At 52.6% G+C, this 19216-nt stretch overlaps 1 protein-coding gene across 2 annotated transcripts in view; it reads right to left on the reverse strand.

Moving 5' to 3' along the window:
- GFRA2 (GDNF family receptor alpha 2) overlaps positions 1–19216 on the reverse strand; it is an 86139-nt gene that overhangs the window by 49568 nt on the left and 17355 nt on the right. For both annotated transcript variants that reach the window (XM_032332077.1, XM_032332076.1), the window contains exon 4: positions 3030–3384. In XM_032332077.1, the coding sequence (XP_032187968.1) occupies positions 3030–3384 (355 nt within the window). The remainder of the gene's footprint in view (positions 1–3029; positions 3385–19216) is intronic.

Genomic DNA, 19216 nt, shown 5'->3' on the forward strand with positions numbered 1-19216 from the left:
CCACAAGCGGGCACAGGCTCCTGAGGGCCCTGGCCTGTCGCTCCCGGGCTCAGACTCAGCGATGCTCCAGCTCCCTCCCAGGCCCAGCTCCTGGCACATCTGTCCCTGCACATACACTGTGTGAGACAGCCTGGCAGGCCATGTTAGCACCTAGAAGGAGGGAATCCATCTCCTTCTGAGAACCTCGATGCTCCCTTCCATCATGTTTTGGGACTCATAGGACCCATCAGGTCCCGCTCTATCCCAGCCACCACCGGGCTCAGAGCCCCAGCTCAGCGACTGCTAGACCTGCAGCATTCACTCCTGACTTCCTTGGTAGGGCCCTCACTTCCTTCTTCTAACCATGCTCCTGTTGTATGCACAGTTTCTTTTCTTTTCTTTTTCAAGATTGATTTATTTACTTTAAGACTTTATTTATTTATTTGACAGACAGAGATCACCAGTAGGCAGAGAGACAGGCAGAGAGAGAGAGAGAGGAAGGGAAGCAGGCTCCCTGCTGAGCAGACAGCCCAATGCAGCGCTCGATCCCAGGACCCTGGGATCATGACCTGAGCTGAAGGCAGAGGCTGTAACCCACTGAGCCACTGAGGCGCCCCTGATTTATTAATTTTGGAGAGGGAGGCAGAGAGCGTGTGTGTGAGCAGGAGGAGGGAGAGAGGGAAAGGGAGAAAGAATCCCCAGGCCAACTCCTGCTGAGCACAGAGTCCGATGTGGGCTTGATCCCAGGACCCTGAGATGTGACCTGAGCTGAAATCACTAGATAGCAGCCAAACCGACTGAGTCACCCAAGTGCCCTGCATAGTTTGTTTTAAATGGCCTCAATCAGTGTCTGTAGGTGATAAGGCCTATTTTTTTAAGAAAGCAAGAGAGAAAGGCCCCTCCTTCATAGCTCTCCAGAGCCCTGCAGCTGGCTCTGAGGATCAGGACCAGAGCCTTGGAACTCAGCATCTTGTTGTCCAAAGCCAACCAGCATTCCCCCTTCATCCAACATGGCCCCAGCACTCCCCTGGTACAAAGAGGCCTCCCTTCCCTCTGCAGCCTCTGCCTCAGTACTCCGCTTGTGCCTCCTGCCAGGCCCAGACCAACCACAACTGGCTTCAACCCTCCACTCACACACTCACTCACTCACACGGATTCACACACTCCCTCACACATACACGCCACACACATACACTTTCCTACACTCTCACACTCTCACATACAGACACACTCCCTCTCATGTCCACTCACAGCTATACATGCACATACACACCATGAGGCATCACATCTTAGTCACTCCCTCCCTCAGGAACCCCCTTCTCTTCTGCAATCTGGGCCACTCTCTCCTGGCTGTCCTTCCACATGTGAGCCTCCCTGTCACAAGCCCCCCATCCTCTGTCCCTCCCTGAAGAACCTGCATGTCCAGCAGAGCTCTGACTCACTATCCACACCAATGGCTTCTCCTATCTTCAGGCCTCTCCAGCCTAGACTCCCTCTTGGGCTACACCAACCCACCCTGCACCATTCCACCCACTGCTGGAGCTCTATCCACCAATGAGGTGTCCAACAATTCCCAAACCCACTTCTCCACTCTAGCCGCTTTACTGGGCTTGCCCCCAAACATAACCAAGAGGATGGCAACAGACCTCCAGGCACCACAAATGCTGCACATCCAACCCCACTCCCCACACACACACTGAATGGCTCCTTCATCCCACAGTTACTTGACTAGGAAACATGGTGGTCATCATTCATTTATCCATTCCAGTGATGTTTGTGGAGTGCTCATCATGTGCCAGGCTCTCTGTGTAGGATGAGGTGTGGCATAAACAAAACAGAAATGACTTGTGCCTCCAGGAAACGAACATTCACCCAATCAACCAGTCCTGTCAAGTCTACTCACCAATCATATCTGAAATGGTACACTTCTCTCTGCTCCTACATCTGCTGGCAAACCAGCATCCAGTACACCATGAGCAAACTTCCATCTCTCCAGCAGCCCCACTTGTCGCCTCCCCATCCCACCGCCCTCACTGCGAGCACCCACCATCTGCAGTGCCCCATAAGGCCAGGCTCTCTCCTACAGCCTCTGCACACGCTTTTCCAGCTGACAACACTCCAGGGCTTCCTCCTTCTCATTTTTCAAGTTTCAGCTCAAGACCCCCTTCCCTGGTCCCCCAGGCTGAGGCAGATGTCCCTCCCTGATGCTGCCTCATCGGAGAGCCCACAGCCCTCACACCCCTGCACTGGGAAGGCTTCCTTGTCCGTCCTCCCTTCCAGACTGGCTGTTTCTCTCAGAGCACAATGTTCGCCTCTGCAGGCCCTGAGAACGGAGTGCTGGATGCAACAGGGGCTAGATAAACACTTAACAGCAAGCAGAGATGACAGAAGAACTGTGCAGAAGCACATTTCCACTCACCGACACGACAACTGAAAAAACCTTCCCAATCATTAGGCTACACTTACTAAGCATTTCCTCTAAGCCAGGCTCTGTGCTAGGCTTGGGGCACACATCCCATCATCTAATCTTCATGAGGACCCTGTGATATGGGCATTGTTAGTCCTGTTTACAGGTGAAGGAGAGCCAACTCGACAAATGTTTACAACTTGCTCCCAGTCACACAGCGAGGGAGCAGAAAGTCAAACCCGGGCAGTCAGACTCAGACCCGCACTCCAGGGCCCCACCAGCCTGGCTCAGCCAGCCGGGCGGAGAGAGCTACCTCTGTAATGTAGAAGAGTCCCTTCCTGATGGCCACACCACGTCCCGGGGACATGAGGTGGGGACTTCCTTCAGAGGTGGGACTGAAATCACTGAGGGTCCCTTCTTAGTCCAGGCTCTAGGGGTCTCTGATTTGACATTCTACCCTCCTTGGCTTGTTCACCTTAGTTTCGCACGGTCCTAAGCACGCGCTGAGCACGGAGCTGGCAGACAAACCACAAGCCCGTGCGCCAATGAATGAATGAATGAGTGGCCGGCAGTTCGGTCTGCGCGTGTCCGCGTCCCCGGGGTCCCGCAAGCGCGGAGTCCCGACCCGCGGCGGCGCGCTTACCGGCACAGGTGGTCGGTCCGGCAGACGCTGCGGAGGTCCAGGCAGTTGGGCTTCTCCTTGTCCTCGTACGAGCAGCTGGGCAGGATGGTCTGGCGGCGGCGCTCGGCGCACGCCTGGTCCTGGCAGGAGCAGAAGAGCATGCGGTAGGTGTACTCGCTGGGCACGCGGTCGAAGAACTGGCGCAGGGCCTTGTGGCACTTGCGGCGGTTGCAGCGCTCGGCGGGCGAGATCTCGCGGTTGCAGATGGAGATGTAGGAGGAGCGCAGCTTCTTGCAGTTGTCGTTCAGGTTGCAGGCCTTGGCGGCGTCCAGGCAGTGGTTGCTCTTGGCGCTGACCGCGGGGTCTGCTCCTGTCCCTGGAGGGGGAGGAGAGAGCAGGTCACAGGCTGGCCAGGGGACGGAGGCCCACAGCCACCTGCTCCCGGGGGACACCTCCCAGCGGTCATGATGCCCTTCGCCTCAGTCTCCTCATCTGTGAAGTGGGGACACCTAACAGGCAGCTAGATTTAAATGAATGACTAAAGGGGTCCACCACAGGCTTAGGACAGCCCCTGGTACCGAGCAATTGTACCTGTGGGGAGCTCTGATGAGGAGGACTGTTCATTCTGTCTTGTTTTAAACTTACAACCAGGAGCACCTGGAGGGTTCAGTGGGTTAAAGCCTCTGCCTTCGACTCAGGTCACGATCCCTAGGTCCTGGGATCAAGCCCCACATCGAGCTCCCTGCTCAGCAGAGAGCCTGCTTCTTCCTCTCCTTTTGCCTGCTTCTCCCCCTACTTGTGCTCTCTCTCTCTGTGTCAAATAAATAAATAAAATCTTTAAAAAAAAAAAAAAAAGTATCACAACCAAAATGGCAAGCAACTAGGGGTTTGCAGTCCTGTTCACAAACGCGGGTAACAGAAAATAAAGTGACTGGCTCTAGTCTGTACAACCGAATGGCAGCTGAGGCAGGACGGGACCCCAGGACCCAGGCATCCAGCAGCTGCACATTTGAGCAGGCTTCTGATTGGGGTCCTGCTGGCGTTCAGGGAAGGACAGGTCCCATCACAGTATCTTCAGCAGCCACCACCACCACCATCAGGGCCACCACAGGACCACTGAAACTGTCCCTACACATTTCAGAAGGCGCCAGGGCAGGGGTGCTGCAGGGGCCAGTTGGTCCGGAGAACCATTACAAAGGATGGTGCCGGTGGGAGACCAGCAGGACGAGTGAGAGGCTAAAGGCCAGCTCAGACTCTAACAGGGCCGAGCGCATAGCCAGCCAAAGGGTAGGCATGCTGGATATGGTGACTTCGGCGTCGGTGCCGCACCCTTGAGTTTGGGATCACTGCCCGTGGAGTGGAGCGTCTCGGACATGAAGCAGGATTCTCGGGAATTCCCAGGCTCCCTTTGTGGTGGCTACCCTATCCCACAGGTCTCAGCTCTTCTAAGGACCACCTGACCCTCCCCTGCCAGCCGACCCCCACCACAGAGGGCCTCTTGGCCATCCTAATGACAGACAGTGGAGGGAGGCGGGAATCCAGTCCGTGCGTGCCCCCCTGAGATGTTCGGACAGAGCCAGACGGCAGATCACCTAACCCTACCTCTTGATTTCACAAATGAGGAAACTGAGGTACTATGTAGGCAAGGGCTTGGCTCGGGTCACCCAGCACACTGGGAGTAAACCAGAGCAGGGACCCAGTCGTGCCAGCACTGTGTATACCATCAGCTCAGCTTTTAGGATGGGTGAGCTGCACCTTTTTCATTCATTCTTCATCTACCCAGTAAAGTCTTGCCAATATTTAGTGAGCACCACCCCTGTCGTGGTGTTGGGAAGGATGCAGGGTGAGGGAGGCTGACAGCATGCTCCTCTCCACACAAAGCCCCCCGCCCCCCACCCTGGCCAGCATAGGTGCCTGAGCATTCCAGCACAGTTCCTGGTGTTCAGGTCTCTGGGTCATTAAAGATCTACCAAATGCCCCTCTGCACGCCCTCTCTCTGCTAGGTGCTATGTCAGATACAGATGTGTAAGAGCTGGTCCCAATTCTCAAAGAGCTCACAACTCTAGCTAGGAAACCAAGAGACAGAATAGCATAGCATAGTGGTTAAGACTGGGTGCTCTAAACCTTAGGCATCGTCACTGGACAGCCCTACTGTGTGGCTTTGGACAAGTAACTGAATCTTCCTTTGCCTCAGTCTACCTGTCTACAAAAGAGTGCCTCCCACATAGCATTGCTATAAGCATGAATGAGCTAGCTCATTTTTTTTCTCTTGCCTACATGATAAATTTGCCCTGTCTATGAGATCATCCCCATCAGCTGTTACACCGCCGGTCTTTAAGGGAAAAAAAGCCTCCTTGTGACCATACACCCACCCTTAAGGTAGCACCTTATTTTTCTGCTTCCTTGAAAGCAAAACCCCTCAAAGGAGTTGTCCATACCAACAGTCTCTTTCTCCCCTCCTGGTCTCACTTGGACCCACTGCAGCCTGGCATTGGCCTCCCGCTCTTGCCAGTGGTCAGGGATCCTGGGCCTTCCTCTTCCTCAGCCCATAAGGACACTGGACACAGCCAATGGCCCCCTCCAGCCCCCTTTCCTCACATCCTTCCCCTCTCTGCTGGTCTTCCTGTACTCACCTGAGCAGCCTTCGGCACTCTCCTCTAGGGTTCAGCCCCCTCTTCTCTCTGTGCACCCACTCATGGCTTGTCCCCACCCAGATCTCCCCCCAGGCCCCAGATTTGTATGTCCAACTACTTGCTTGCCCTCTCTACCTGAAAGGCTGACACCCGCATCTCAAACTTAGCCAAACCTACATGTTCCCCAGGAGGCTGTTCCGCAGCCCCAGTCCTCCTCATCCCTCTGAAAACAACTCACCCTCCCAGTAGCTCAGGCCAAAAATCTTGGTACATCCATGACTCCTCTCACATTCACACACCACGTCAGAAAAACCAGGTAGTTTCACCTCCAAAATACATGCAGAATGCAAGCATTTCTCACCACTGCAACTGCTCCCAGCACTCTACATGCCATCCTCACCACATGCTGGCAAGAGCTTCGGTTCCTCATCTCCCTCTTCTGTCCTCATGCCCATCCCAACCCCTGCCTCAAAGCAATCTTCTCATCACATCTGAAGTGAACCTTCTAGAACCCAAGGCAGAGAGATAATGTTCCTGGGCCCCAACGCTTCTAGCGGCTTCCCCTCTCACTCAGGGTATGGTCTTCAAGGCTTTATACCTGTGCTGTCCAATATGGTAGCTGCTAGCCACACATGGCCATGGAAGCTGAAATGTGGCTAACCCAAAATGAGAGGTCTACACCAGATTTTGAAAATATCCACAGGTTTTTAAGGCTTGCTAAGAAAAAAAAATAATGTAAAGCATTTCATTAATAATTTTTTAGATTAACTACACAGTAAAGCAATACTGTTCTGGAAATATCTTAAACAAATATATTGTCAAAATTAATTTTACTTGATTCTTTTTACTTTTTTAATGTGGCTACTAGAAAACCTAGAATTATATAGGTGACTTATATTTCTGTTAGCCTGCACTGTTCTGGATGACCTCCCCTCCTACTCCTCCTGGTCACTTCCTCCATTCTAGCCACAAGGCAGAATGCTCTTCCTGGACTTGCTCTTCCTGGATTGTGCCCTGACCTCAGGGCCTTTGCACTTATTTCCTCCTCCTGGAAAGCTCTCCATCATCATCATTCCTCCTTTCTTTCAGGTGTCTGTTCAAATGCTACCTTATCTGTGAATCCTTCTGGACCACACTATACATAATAAGAAACCACTCCCCTTACCCCTGCTCTGATCTCTTTTTCCCACAACTCATCACTGTCTACCACAGTACACGCTTCCTTAGTCATTTTTTTGTGTCAAATACAAACTCCATCAAAGCAGGCGCTTTACTGGTTATACTCACTGCTGCATCCGTATTTCCCAATGTCTGGTGCATGGTAGGTATTGAAGACAAATTTAACAAGTGAAAGAATAAATGTACCTAGAACAATATTTAATTCCTAACAAGTACTCAAAAGTTGTTGGCTAATGTTATTAAAGAAGCCAAACTGACGCAGAGTCAGCAATAGAGGTCAACATAAGACCACATGTAAGCAAGTATCCATGCGGCCCAGAAGGGTGCAGATGTGGAAGTTGGGGCGCGATAGACAAAGACGGGACCTCACCCCGATACCCTGCCAACAACAGCGCCACAAAGGCCCAAAGAGAAAAGTTCCCTCTCTTCTTCTCATAGAAACAAAAGGGGGATTAAAGCAGAAAGAGAATCGAGGTTGGTTTTCCCACTCACTGGATAAACAAATCTTTACTGAAGACCTACTGTGTGCCAAGGAGTTCCTCAGAGACCCAGCTGGAAACAAAGGGCCTGACCCATGCACCGGGGAAGTCAGGGTGCCGTGGGAGCAGAGAGGAAAGCATCGTGCCCAGACCAAGGGTCACGGAAGCAGTGGTATCTGAGCTGAACCTACAGCATGAGTCAGAGGAAGCAAAAAGAGTACAAAGCAGGTCCCGGTCTGAGTCAACAAGGAGCTGGGCAAAAGCTGGGAGGAGCTGACAGCAATTCGGGAAGCCTGGAGATGGAGACTGAAAGAGGGGCCCAGGAGAGCAGAAGAGGGGCTTGTCCACAGTGGGGTGCGGCCTCCCAAGCAGTCGCCCTGAGCTGAGGCCACACCATCCTGCCCGGGGCCAGGATCCAAGATGCCCGTCTGCACACGGGCTGTTCTGGGGGCACCCCGTCTACAAAGCCTTCTCTCCCCCCGCCAACCGGGCTATGCTGCCACGTTCCCTGCACCTGTCAGGATGCCGGCAGGCAGAAGGGAAGAGCCAGCAAAGCAGCCTGGGGCGGAGGTGGAGGGGAGCAAGGACGACGAGGGCCCCGGAGAGGAGCGGGGCGACTCGGCACATGGAGCAGCAGCTAATTCAGGCCTGCGGCTGCTTTTAGGTTCCCCAGGTGCTCTGCCCCTGCTCCTCTCAGCGTGTTCCTGAGCTAATGCCGGAGTAATTACAGCCTCAGTGCCTTCCATTTGGAGCTTGAATAGTGAAAGCTTGTGCTAGGGGGCGGGAAATGTAAACCCCTGGGCCAAAACTTGGTAAATTTCCTAGAAAAAACAATAAATGTGGCAACTGTAACAGCAATTGCCTAGTTGCAGGGAAGAGGCCCCTTCCGACCCTCCTGGAGCGGGTGCCCGCCCTGGTAGAGAACGGCCCCTTCAGACCCCCACTCAGAGCGGGTACTGGCCCTGGCGGAGAACGCCCCGGAGGCTGGCCTGGGCTTGGCTTTCCTTTCTAGCAAGGAGACACACGTTCCTGGGGCAGGCAGGCCGACCAGACAGCCCCTTCCCACGCGCCCTGCCTCTCTCTCCACCACTGAGCCACCTCTCCCCCGGCTCCAGAAGGCTTCTGTTTTCTCTTCTCACCAGTGGGGGAAGAAGGAGGGAGTGCTGGATTGCAAACACCAGCTCCCCCAGTGTGGGGCTCAGCCCCTTGATTGAAATGTCCAAAGGGTAGGAAAGAGGGGCCCCTGCTACCCCTCCCCTCAGACCCCCCCACAACCCTAGCAGAGACCACACAGGACCTGCGAAGGCCTCAGGCGCTAGAAGGGGACATAGGTCTGGGCCAGCCTGCTCTCCACACTCACTCTGCTTACCCCACACACATCCAGGTCTCCCGGGCCTGCTGAGAGGAGCCCAGATGGGCCAAGGAGTCAAGGGAAACAGCTGCCCCAGGGAGAGCAAGGGGAAACCGAACCAGACCTGGCACTTTCCAAAGCCTTGGTGAACACAGCCTCTGGGCTTCTGCCTCTGAGAGATACACCCTGGCTTCTTCCTGCTCTCCCTTCCTGTCCTTCCCTAAGGCCAGAGCCAGGGAAACTACCGTAGAGGGGCTCCCTCACCCCAGCCAAGCCTCACCTGCCTCCCCTCCTTCCTCCTGGGGAGCTGCCCTAAGCCGATGACCATCCGTCCCTAGAGCTTAAAACCAATATCCTTGAAATAAGTGTATGACCTTGTAAGGAGCCAAGTCTGCCTTGGTCCACCTCTGTCATTTCAGCCACGCTACCGGTACCACACATACAAATATTTAATTAATTTCTCCTTTAAAGAATTCTCTTAATACATAAGTAAAATGTTTAAATTCTTTAATTGACTCACTTTTTAAATGTTTTAAAGATTTATTTATTTATTAGAGAGAGGGCAAGTGCACGTGCAAGAGGGAGCAGGGAGGGGCAGAGGGAGAGGGAGAGAATCTCAGACAGATTCCACACCAAGCACAGAGCCCCACCCCAGGCTCGATCTCACAACCCTGAGATCATGACCCAAGTGGAAACCAAGAGTCGGACACTTAACTGACTGAGTCACCCGGGCACCCCTTTACATTTTTTAATACCTACCCAGATTTATCCTAAATGATAACATCTATGTTAGTTCTGGACTTTTCTAAAATGTGTTAAAATGCACTGCTATTAAAATAAAAATGTGCATTCCTCGCCCCTCTCCCATTCCAACAGCCTTGTGTGTGCAGTCGGAGGGAGGTCAGTGACTGACAGCTGAAACTCTTCAACTTCCGTGCATTTGGGAGTCACCTGAAGTGCCCATTACATGCAAACGCATGGGCCCCACACCTCCCCATCAAGAGCTCTGCGACGGTGCCTAAGACTCTGGATTTTGCAAGCTCCCCAGTGATTCTGAGGCTGCCTTCCGAACTTGCGGGACCACAGACTTGGAGCAGGGGCTGGGCTGGCAGCACCTTCCTCAAACACGCAGACTCCCGATCCAACACACCGTTTATCAAACCCACCCTCAGCAGAAGGCAAAGCACTTTGCAGATTTCCCGCCCCCTAGCATTGACAGCCCTCTGACATCATCAGAGTATGCCCCCTGGGGGCTTCGCCCCCAACCCCACCAGGAGGCTCATCAAGGCTGACCTTCCAGGGGCCGACAGGCTTCTCCCTGTGGGAGCAGAAATCGTCAGAGCGAGTGTAGAAGGCGTTCTGTGATTCTTGCAAGCCAGTGGGGCACCGGGTGCTTCTGTTCTGCTTCTGGCCTTCCAGGAAACTGCCAGCCTGTTGCTTACCCCTAATCTCATTTCTGGCTGCAGTGTCCAGCCGCAAGCCCACCCCAGCTCCCTGGGCCTTACTCTGCAGCTCTGCCAGTAGAGCAGGAGTCCGAGGCCTGACTGTCTCTGCCTCTCCCAATGGGTCAATCCCCAGACAAAGCCCGGCCCTCTCTGGGTCTTAATGTCTCGCCTGGAAAAGGACAGGTTTTGAACTATATGGACTTCTACATTTTGTGATTCTCCTGCCTACCCTCACCCCCCATACACACACACACACACACACACACACACACATACAATATGAGGGAGTGAGGAAGGGAGTGCAGGGAGTGAGGAAGCTCCTGTCCCACCTCATTTAGAAACAGGCTAAAAGGAGTTCACCCTGGCCCCAGGCAAACCCAGCATGTATACTCACGGAAACATGCTCATGTGTCCTAGGGCTCACAAGTGCCCCTGCCTCCTCCATGCCCAGACCCCAGGCCCCTGTCACCTGGCAGTCAGTCACACAGCTGGCAGTCAACAAATATTTTCAGGTATTGACCACATGCCCTAGAAGCCCAGCTGTGAACTGGGAAGACAGAGTCGCTTCCCTCCAGAGGCTTTCAGTCTAGTGAAAGACTGATAAATATATATATATATATGAACAAATAAATAAATGCCAATAAGTGCTGTGAAGAAAATAAACTAAGGGAATTCTGAAAAGAATAAATGGGGGATGGGAGGGCCTGTCCTAGGATGCAACATCCAAGCTGAGAAAGCATGGTGGGCAGGAAGAGTGAAACATGCAAAAAAAAAAAAAAAAAAAAAAAAAAAAAAAATCCAGGATAAGAGAATCCCAAGCAAAAGGAAAAGCAGGTGCAAAGGTCCTAAGACAGGCATGAGCTTGGTGTGTTCACAGGCCAAAGGGAGGGTAAAGTGGCTGAGGTTTACCTTAATGAAGCACAAGTAAGAGAGAGAAGCCACAGGTAGCGTGGGTACTATAGTGACTACAAAGACATCACACACTGAGCCCACTGTGCATATAACTTGGAGAAAAAACCAACAGGGTCAGTTGGACACTGAACAGGAAGAAAGAAATCCAGGAAAACTCTTAGGTGTTGGGCCTGAGCACCAGGTGGATGGTGGAATCACTTGGGAAACAGAAAAGACCTGGAGGGGAGAAGGGGGGCAGAACTAAACACATCATGATGTTTTCACTTGAAGTGTGAGATGCCTACTAGCTGTCCAAGTGGAGATGTTGAAACGGCAGGAGGACAAATGAGTCCGGAGTGTAGGAGGCAGGTCTGAGCTAGAGGCATAAAACAGCATGACTGATGTGGAGGCCACTTGCTGCCGTAGGACTAAATGAGTTTGCCTAGGTTGAGGGGACACTAAAGTAGAAGAAAGGGCTCAGGACGGAGCTTCGGACACCATCATTCAGTGGACGCTGGGAAGGAGAGCACCATGTGGTGGTGGGAAGTCAGGGGTCCTGGGAACCAAGCCAAGAGCTTCGAAGAGAAGGACAGCTATTCAACTGAGTCCAAATAATTAGGGACATAAGGGTGAACAGAGAGGCAGTCGACAAGGAGATAGAGACAAAATGCACTCTAAATGGGGCTGGATAGAAGACAGGACCCGTGGGGAGCTAGAGGGAGCGCACCTTCCCCACTGGGTTCCAGCCACCCACACCATCACCTCCACACCCCTCGGCCTCATGGGGCCATCCATGCCCAGCTGCCCCTCAAGATCCACTCACTCCCAACGTTGGCATACTGAGCACCCGTACATGCGGAGCACAGCTGGAGAAATGAACAGAAACAACAAAGCCTCCTGCCCTCCTGGAGCTTACATGCCAGGGTAAATGAGATTATAATGAAGTAACTAATGGAAACTTAGCCTTGGCCAGAGGCTTGCTCTGCTCGCCCATCCCTGCTCGGGGGCTGGCTGGTGATTATGAGCAGGAGCTCTGGCCCAGCTGGGAGGCAGAGGACCTCGCTGGGCCACCCGCTAGCAGAGTGAGCATCATAGGTTACACAACCTCTCTGAGCCTCGTTTATTTTCCTCATCTGCAAAATGAGGATGAAACCCCCAGCCTGCCAGTACACAGGACAGTGCTAGAGATCAGACAGGATAAGGTAGATAAAAAGTCCTCTCGCGGTTTCCGGGACACGGCACACACCCCATAAATGCTTGTTTACAAATGTGTTCCCCACCTGGAAAGATCTTCCCTCCTCCCATCTCTCCATGGTCACATAACCCTGCAGAAGAGACTTACCCCATGCACCTCTTGCTCCAGCCCCACACACCACACCCCACAAGATAGAAGGGTGCCCAGTCTCCTCACTGAGGAGCAGGGGGCAGAGTGCTCTCAGGTCATCCAGAAGCCGAAGAGAGCGGGAACTCCAGGCTCTTCCTCACCACTGGTTGTGGAAGCCAGGAGCCCCATACCATCTGCATGAAGTGGTACCTCAGCTTCCCCCAAGAGATGACCTTGCCAGTCCCAGTGCCTCGCTTGCCAGCCATCTAGCCTCACTCAAAGCCCAGGGATCCAGTGGGACCGCCACCTTCGTCCCCACCACTGTGGGTGCTGCCCTCCTCAAACCAGCAGCAGTCCCAGGCTCCCCTGTATCCTCAACCTTCCCTAGGATCTCCCCCTCACCCCCAGCCCCACACAACACACAGACGCCCCAGCGCCCTCCAGGGTCGGCTGTGTTTTTGGAAGCAGGCCAACCCACCAAAAGTCCATTTGATGAATGGCAAATTCACTGAAAATCAATTCCAAAAATCGATTGCTCTTGAATATCATTTTATATTTTGTCAAATCTTAACCACTGTCAGAATTCTTTCCCATTCTTCAAAAGCCTTATTAGTCTTAATTTTGTGTTTTAGGCAATTAAAAATTAAAATTTCATTATTTCACATTGGAAGGGAATTTTTCAGCCACTTTCAAGGGCTCTGTGTCTTTTTAAATGTAGTTTGGATGGGGTTTTTTTTTTCAACTCGAATTTTTACCATACTCACAACAATTCCTGCAGTGGTGTGTTAGTGTGTTAGCTTTAATTTTGTATTTATAACAATTAAAAACCGAAATTGAAGCATTTCATAGTGATGTGATTCACCTAAATCCTTCATCAGCATTTTTTATTTGTGGTGAATGGATGCAGGATTAGAAGCACCAACCACAAGCTAAAATTTTTTTACTAATTATGAAATACACTTTTCTCACCATGAGAAGCCCTTCTTCACCAAGAAATTCCAAAAAGCCACCTACCGCTGCTGTTTTAACCTTCGTACCTCACATCCTCTCTTCGATCCTGCCCAAGTCAAGCAGGCCCCAAACCCATGGCCCCACTGAGACATTCTGGTCAAGGTCATTAGTGACCTCTATGCTACCATATGTAAATGTCTCTAAACTTCTCTGACTTGACCTCTTGGCTACATTTGGCATAGCTGACCCCTTCCTCCCTCTTGAGACCTGGGCTTCTCTTGGCTTCCCCCCCACACCCCTGACTCCCCATCAGCCCTCATCTCAGCTTCTTCGCTGCTCTTCACCCCTGCATGGAGAGCCCAGCCTCGCTCGCTCTCTGTCCACACACTCTTGCTAGGTGACCTCATGGGTCCACAGCTTTAAATACCACCTATATGCTAACGACTCTCAACCTACATCTCAACCCCGATCTCTCCTCAGAACTCCAGGCTTACATCCAGCTGCCTACGTGGCATTTTCAGGCAGAGGTCTGACTAGAACCTCCACCCTACTGTGGCTGACAGAGGACTCCAGATTACTGTCCCCCAACCTCTCCTTCCCTGTTCCCTGTCCTAATACGTGGGAGTACCATCGCGGTTCAAGCCTAAATCGCCAGTTGTCCTGAGATCTGTCCCACACCAGATCCCAGATCACGCACCCTCTCCAGCCCCTCCTATCTTATGAGTCCAGCCAGTGCAACAGCCCCAAACTGCTCGCCAGCTTCCTCCCCTGCCCATGCCCCTCCACTGCCCCACGATCCGATATCCCTAGCGCAGGAGTAAGCTTTCCCGAGTAGAAATCATACTGTGCTACTCAAGTGATTAAAATCCTCCAACGTTTCTCACCACTCTTAAAATGAAACCCAGAGTCCTTAACTTGCCGGCCGCAGCCCAGGGAGCTGGCCCCTGCCTGCACCTGTGCCCACCTCCCAACCACCACCTCCCCCTCACTCACCAGGCCCCAGCCATATCGCCTTTCCAGGCCCCACCCTCCCGAAGGTCCTCGGTACCTTCCCCTACATGTGCCCTCTGCCATTCCCCAGATTCCATGGCTGGATCCTTCCTAGGAGTCCGATTTTTGGCCCTCCCCATTGGGAAGGGCCACCAGCCACCTCTGTCCTGGCCTCCTATTTAATCCTGAGTGACATCTGTCACCATCTTTTTGTCGGTGGTGCTGTTCATTTGTTTGTTGGCTTGTCTTCTGTTTTTCTCTGTCTCAGACAAATAGAAATAAGCTCCATAAGAAGCAATGACTCCCTTGTCTTGTTCGCTGACATACCTCCAGCCCCTAGAACAGGGCACAGCACACACGGATGCTTCTGGAGTTTGAGGGATGAATTCACACACACCCCACATCTGCGAGATGGGATGGAAGCATCCAGAGTTCAATGATGTAACCTCCAGATTGTAGGAGGCCCCAAAACACACATATATAGGTTTATTCCATTAATTATTTTTGTTGATCACGTGAAAATGGCCTTCCCATCTTCAAATGGGAAAATCTCCCATCCCTTCCCTCTGTATTCACCCTTGCACCAGTGTTCCCAGGGCTCCCCTAGGAGGCAGGAAAGAGGGCTAAAGGCAGTGACTGTTCCACTGAGGGAAGGGCCACATCACCCCTCTCCACTTTCCCTCTCAGGACACACACACACACCCTACTTGTGCACACCCTCATGTATATATACCACTCCACACAAAACACGTGCCACACATATACGGCCCCCACACTCATATCATACATGCCACATGCACATACCACCTCACACACACACACACACCAACTCATACACACACACTACTCCACTCACAAACACATAACATGCTCACAACACACACCACCCCCACATATACATATACACCAACTCATATACACACACACTACCCCACACACACACCACCACCACCCCACATACACCAACTCATACATACACACCAACTCATACACATACACTACTCCACACACAAACACATAACATGCTTACAACCCACACACATACATATACCAACTGATACACACATATACCACCACTCGACACACACACACATACACCAGCTCATACACATATACACCACCCCACACACACATACAGCAACTCATACAAACACACACCACCCCTCCCACACACATAAACCCCAACTCATACACACACACCACTCCACACACAAACATATAACATGCTTACAACACACACACACCACCCTCCCACACACATACACCAACTCATACACACACACATACACCAACTCATACACACACATATTCCAACTCATACACACACACACCACCCTCCCACACACATACACCAACTTATACACACACACATACACCAACTCATACACACATACACCACCACTCCACACACATACACACCAACTCATACAGACTCACACCTCTCCACACACAAACACATAACATGCTTACAACACACATACACCACACACACACACACCACCACACACACACACATACACACCAACTCATACACACACACCACCACTCCACACACACACATACACCAGCTCATACACACACACCACCCCCCACACACACATACACCAACTCATACACACATACCACCACCCCCACACACATACATCAACTCATACACACACACACCACCCCCCCACACACACACAAACTCATACATACACACCATTCCACATGCAAACACATAACATGCTCACAGCACATACACACACACACACGCACACACACGCACGCACACACACCACCCTCCACACACTCTAACCTGACCCCCTTCAGACCCATTCCTTTCTCTCCACAGCCTTGGGATTAAAGGAGTCTATCAACAGATAGGACAATGAATCTTGGAACACTGAAAAAATAAAATAAAATATTTTTAAAAAGGAAAAAAATTCAACAGAAATGGTTGGAAGGGGCATTCCCAGGGCAGTTAACCAAACCCTGCCTTATACTGGGATAAGTAAGATGAACACGGTTCCTGACTAAACCAGGAGCATGCTTGGAGGGAGGGCAGTATGTGGAATCTTATAGAATCATCTCAGGAGGCTCTAAAAAGCAGAGAGACCCAGCCCAGAACTCCCCCCACCCCCGTCCATCACCACTGCTGGCAGAGCCTGTCTTACATACCTGAGAAGAAGCAAGTAGGTGCCCCTAAGAGATATTATTTTATTTTAAAGATTTTATTTATTTATTTGACAGAGATCACATGTAGGCAGAGGCAGGCAGAGAGAGAGGAGGAAGCAGGCTCCCCGCTGAGCAGAGAGCCTGATGTGGGGCTCGATCCCAGGACCCTGGGATCATGACCTGAGCTGAAGGCAGATGCTTTAACCCACTGAGCCACCCAGGCGCCCTGAGATATTATTTTAAAAGTACCAGGAGGGGCACCTGAGTGGCTCAGTCAGTTAGGGGTCTGACTCTTGATTTTGGCTCAGGGCGTGATCTCATGAGAGGTCATGAGATGGAGCCCCTCATCAGGCTCTGCCCTGGGTGTGGAGACTTAGGACTCTCTCCCTTTCCCTCTGCCGCACCCCCTTAAAAAGGGGGGAAAATGTCTGCACTCCGAAAACCTCACCCCAACCATGACATCTCAAATCCTACCATTAAAAAGCCTTTCTTTGTTGTTAAACTTTGTTTTCTCCTATTCTTTCTTACTTCCTTCCTTTCTTTTTTCTCATAGCAATTTCTTCTTTAGACACAAAGGCAACAAAACATGATGTCACCAACACCCTGCTCACACCTGAGGGCAAGCAAATCCTCCCCCGGACTGACAGGAGCTGAGGTCACCGGCACTGATAGGAGAGAGCAGGAAGGGAAACAGAGAGAGAAACACCTCACCTCACCCCCTTGATGGCGGAGCCTGTCTCCTCCCAGTTTCTCCCAACTGCTGACCAGCACAGCAGGAGTCACTGGGCACCTGACTCTATCCGCACCATCACCTCCCCTCCCCCATCCCCACAGGCCCTGTCCTGCCCACCCCAAACCCTCTCTCCCTGGCCATGGGATGAGTTCTTCAGGAAAAGGGAGGGGTAAGAGGTGACAGAGCTGCAGCTAAAGCCCAATTTTCGTTGACACTCAGAGTCTCTGACAGCTGTTAGGAGAAGAATATGATTTTGAAATTTAAATAACATGCTTCTGCATTCGGCTCAGGGAGACAACCTGAGGATAAGCAGTTTATCGCCTAAGCCACCATGCAGGGGGGCAGGGAGAGAGGCTGCCAGCTTCCTCAGCTCCTCCCCTGCCCTCAGTCCCCAAACCTCCCCCACAGCCTCCTCACAGGGGCTGCCTCAGAGGGGGGCATCTGAGAGGCGCCAGACAACCTGCTGAGGCTGAGCCTATAAAGCCCCTTCTCGACAGTCTCCGTTAAGCGACCTGAGGGGAGGAGGGGCTGGGGGCACAAAGGCTCTAGCACCCGCTCAGAAGAGCCAGGGAAAGGAAGGGGCCTCCTGAGGCATCTGGCAGAGCCAAGTCAGGCCCCCACTCCGGCCACAGAGGTGTCCTTCCCAGAGGCCTGGCTCTGGAGCCTAGGACCTGACCCTCTCCTGGACCCCTCCCCAGGGACCCAGGTCCCTGAGCCAGGCAGTCATGCTGAGCCCCGTCCTGGAGAAGTCCAAGGCAAGAGTCCCAAGCACAGAGATCCCAGAGAGGCCAGCCTCACCTCTGACACAAGTATCTCTCTTCACTGTCCTCAGAGCCCAGGGGGCCCAGAGGGTGTGTGGTTCCTCCATCACCCCAGCTGGGCCAGGCCTCTAAGCCATGATGCTGCCAGAAATGGCATTCCCAGAACCCTCTGTCCTCTTCCAAGCTGCTCCTGATTTACCCAGGCTCCTTGAACTCGTAGGGCGGCCCTTGGTCTACACCACCACCACCAATAAGCCTCCTAGCAGGTGTCTAAGTGGGAGTCCCCTCACCCCACCAGACAGTGAGGACGTGAGTCTACGTCACTCTAAAGCAGGGTCTGATGTAGTATCTAGAACACAGCAAGCTCAATGCTTACTCAACAGGTCGCCCCCACCACGAAGCACTTATGAGCACCCTGCCCTTCCCTAAGTCTCAGATACTCCAAAGATGTGGCACGCACAGGCCCTTCAGACTTGCTTGGACCTCTCTGCCACCTGCCTTGTGCAGTCTAACACCCCCCAGGAGCCAATAGCTCCCTCCCACCCTCAGCAGTGACACCCACAGCCTTCACCCAGGGTGCCCCCGCGCCAATCCCAGCAGGGCAGGCCCCAACTACTCTGTTTGATGGGTCAGAGGGATCAGGTGCCCCACCTTGCGGTCACCCAGCTGATAGGGTAAGGCCAAGATGCAAACTAGCTCTAGCAGGCCCACCAAGTTCTCCAGAATCTTCTGTGGATTTGTATTAGGAGGCCAGCGCTGTGCGAAGCACCCACAGGAACACGAGAAGCGTGGATGTGTAGACACAGACCAACACCCTCGATCATACTCGTGCCCCCAGCTCATGAGAAGGCTGTGGTACCAAGGGGAAGGGTGGCTCTTCTCTGTCAGGCGCCACCTGCCAGGCTTCTTGGCAGGGATGGCGTCCCCTCCACTTCTAAGCGCCCAAAAAGGGGACCAGTGGAGCCCGAAACATCCTTAGGCCTTTCCTGCCCCTATCCAGGCAAGGCGGTCCACCCACCCCAGAGGCTTACTGGTCAAACTGAGGCAGACGCCGCCCACTACATCTTCCTCCAGCCCACAAGAGTTCCCAGCCCAGACATTTCACTAGGCTCCATGTGTCCGTCCCCACCCCTCCAAAGTGTGGCTCACCAAGACCAGGATGCCTCAGCAGGAGCCCCCGGGACCTGCTGTCCTATGAAAATTGCCCAGTCACCTCCCACTCCAGCCCCCACCAAGCCCTATCATGGGTGGGAGGCTGCCTCACGTCACTGAAAGGCTTGCAACCATTTCCCAGATGCAAGGTTCTAGGCCAAC

Source organism: Mustela erminea, chromosome 2, assembly GCF_009829155.1.
Source record: "Mustela erminea isolate mMusErm1 chromosome 2, mMusErm1.Pri, whole genome shotgun sequence".
In the NCBI taxonomy this organism is placed as follows: Eukaryota; Metazoa; Chordata; class Mammalia; order Carnivora; family Mustelidae; genus Mustela; species Mustela erminea.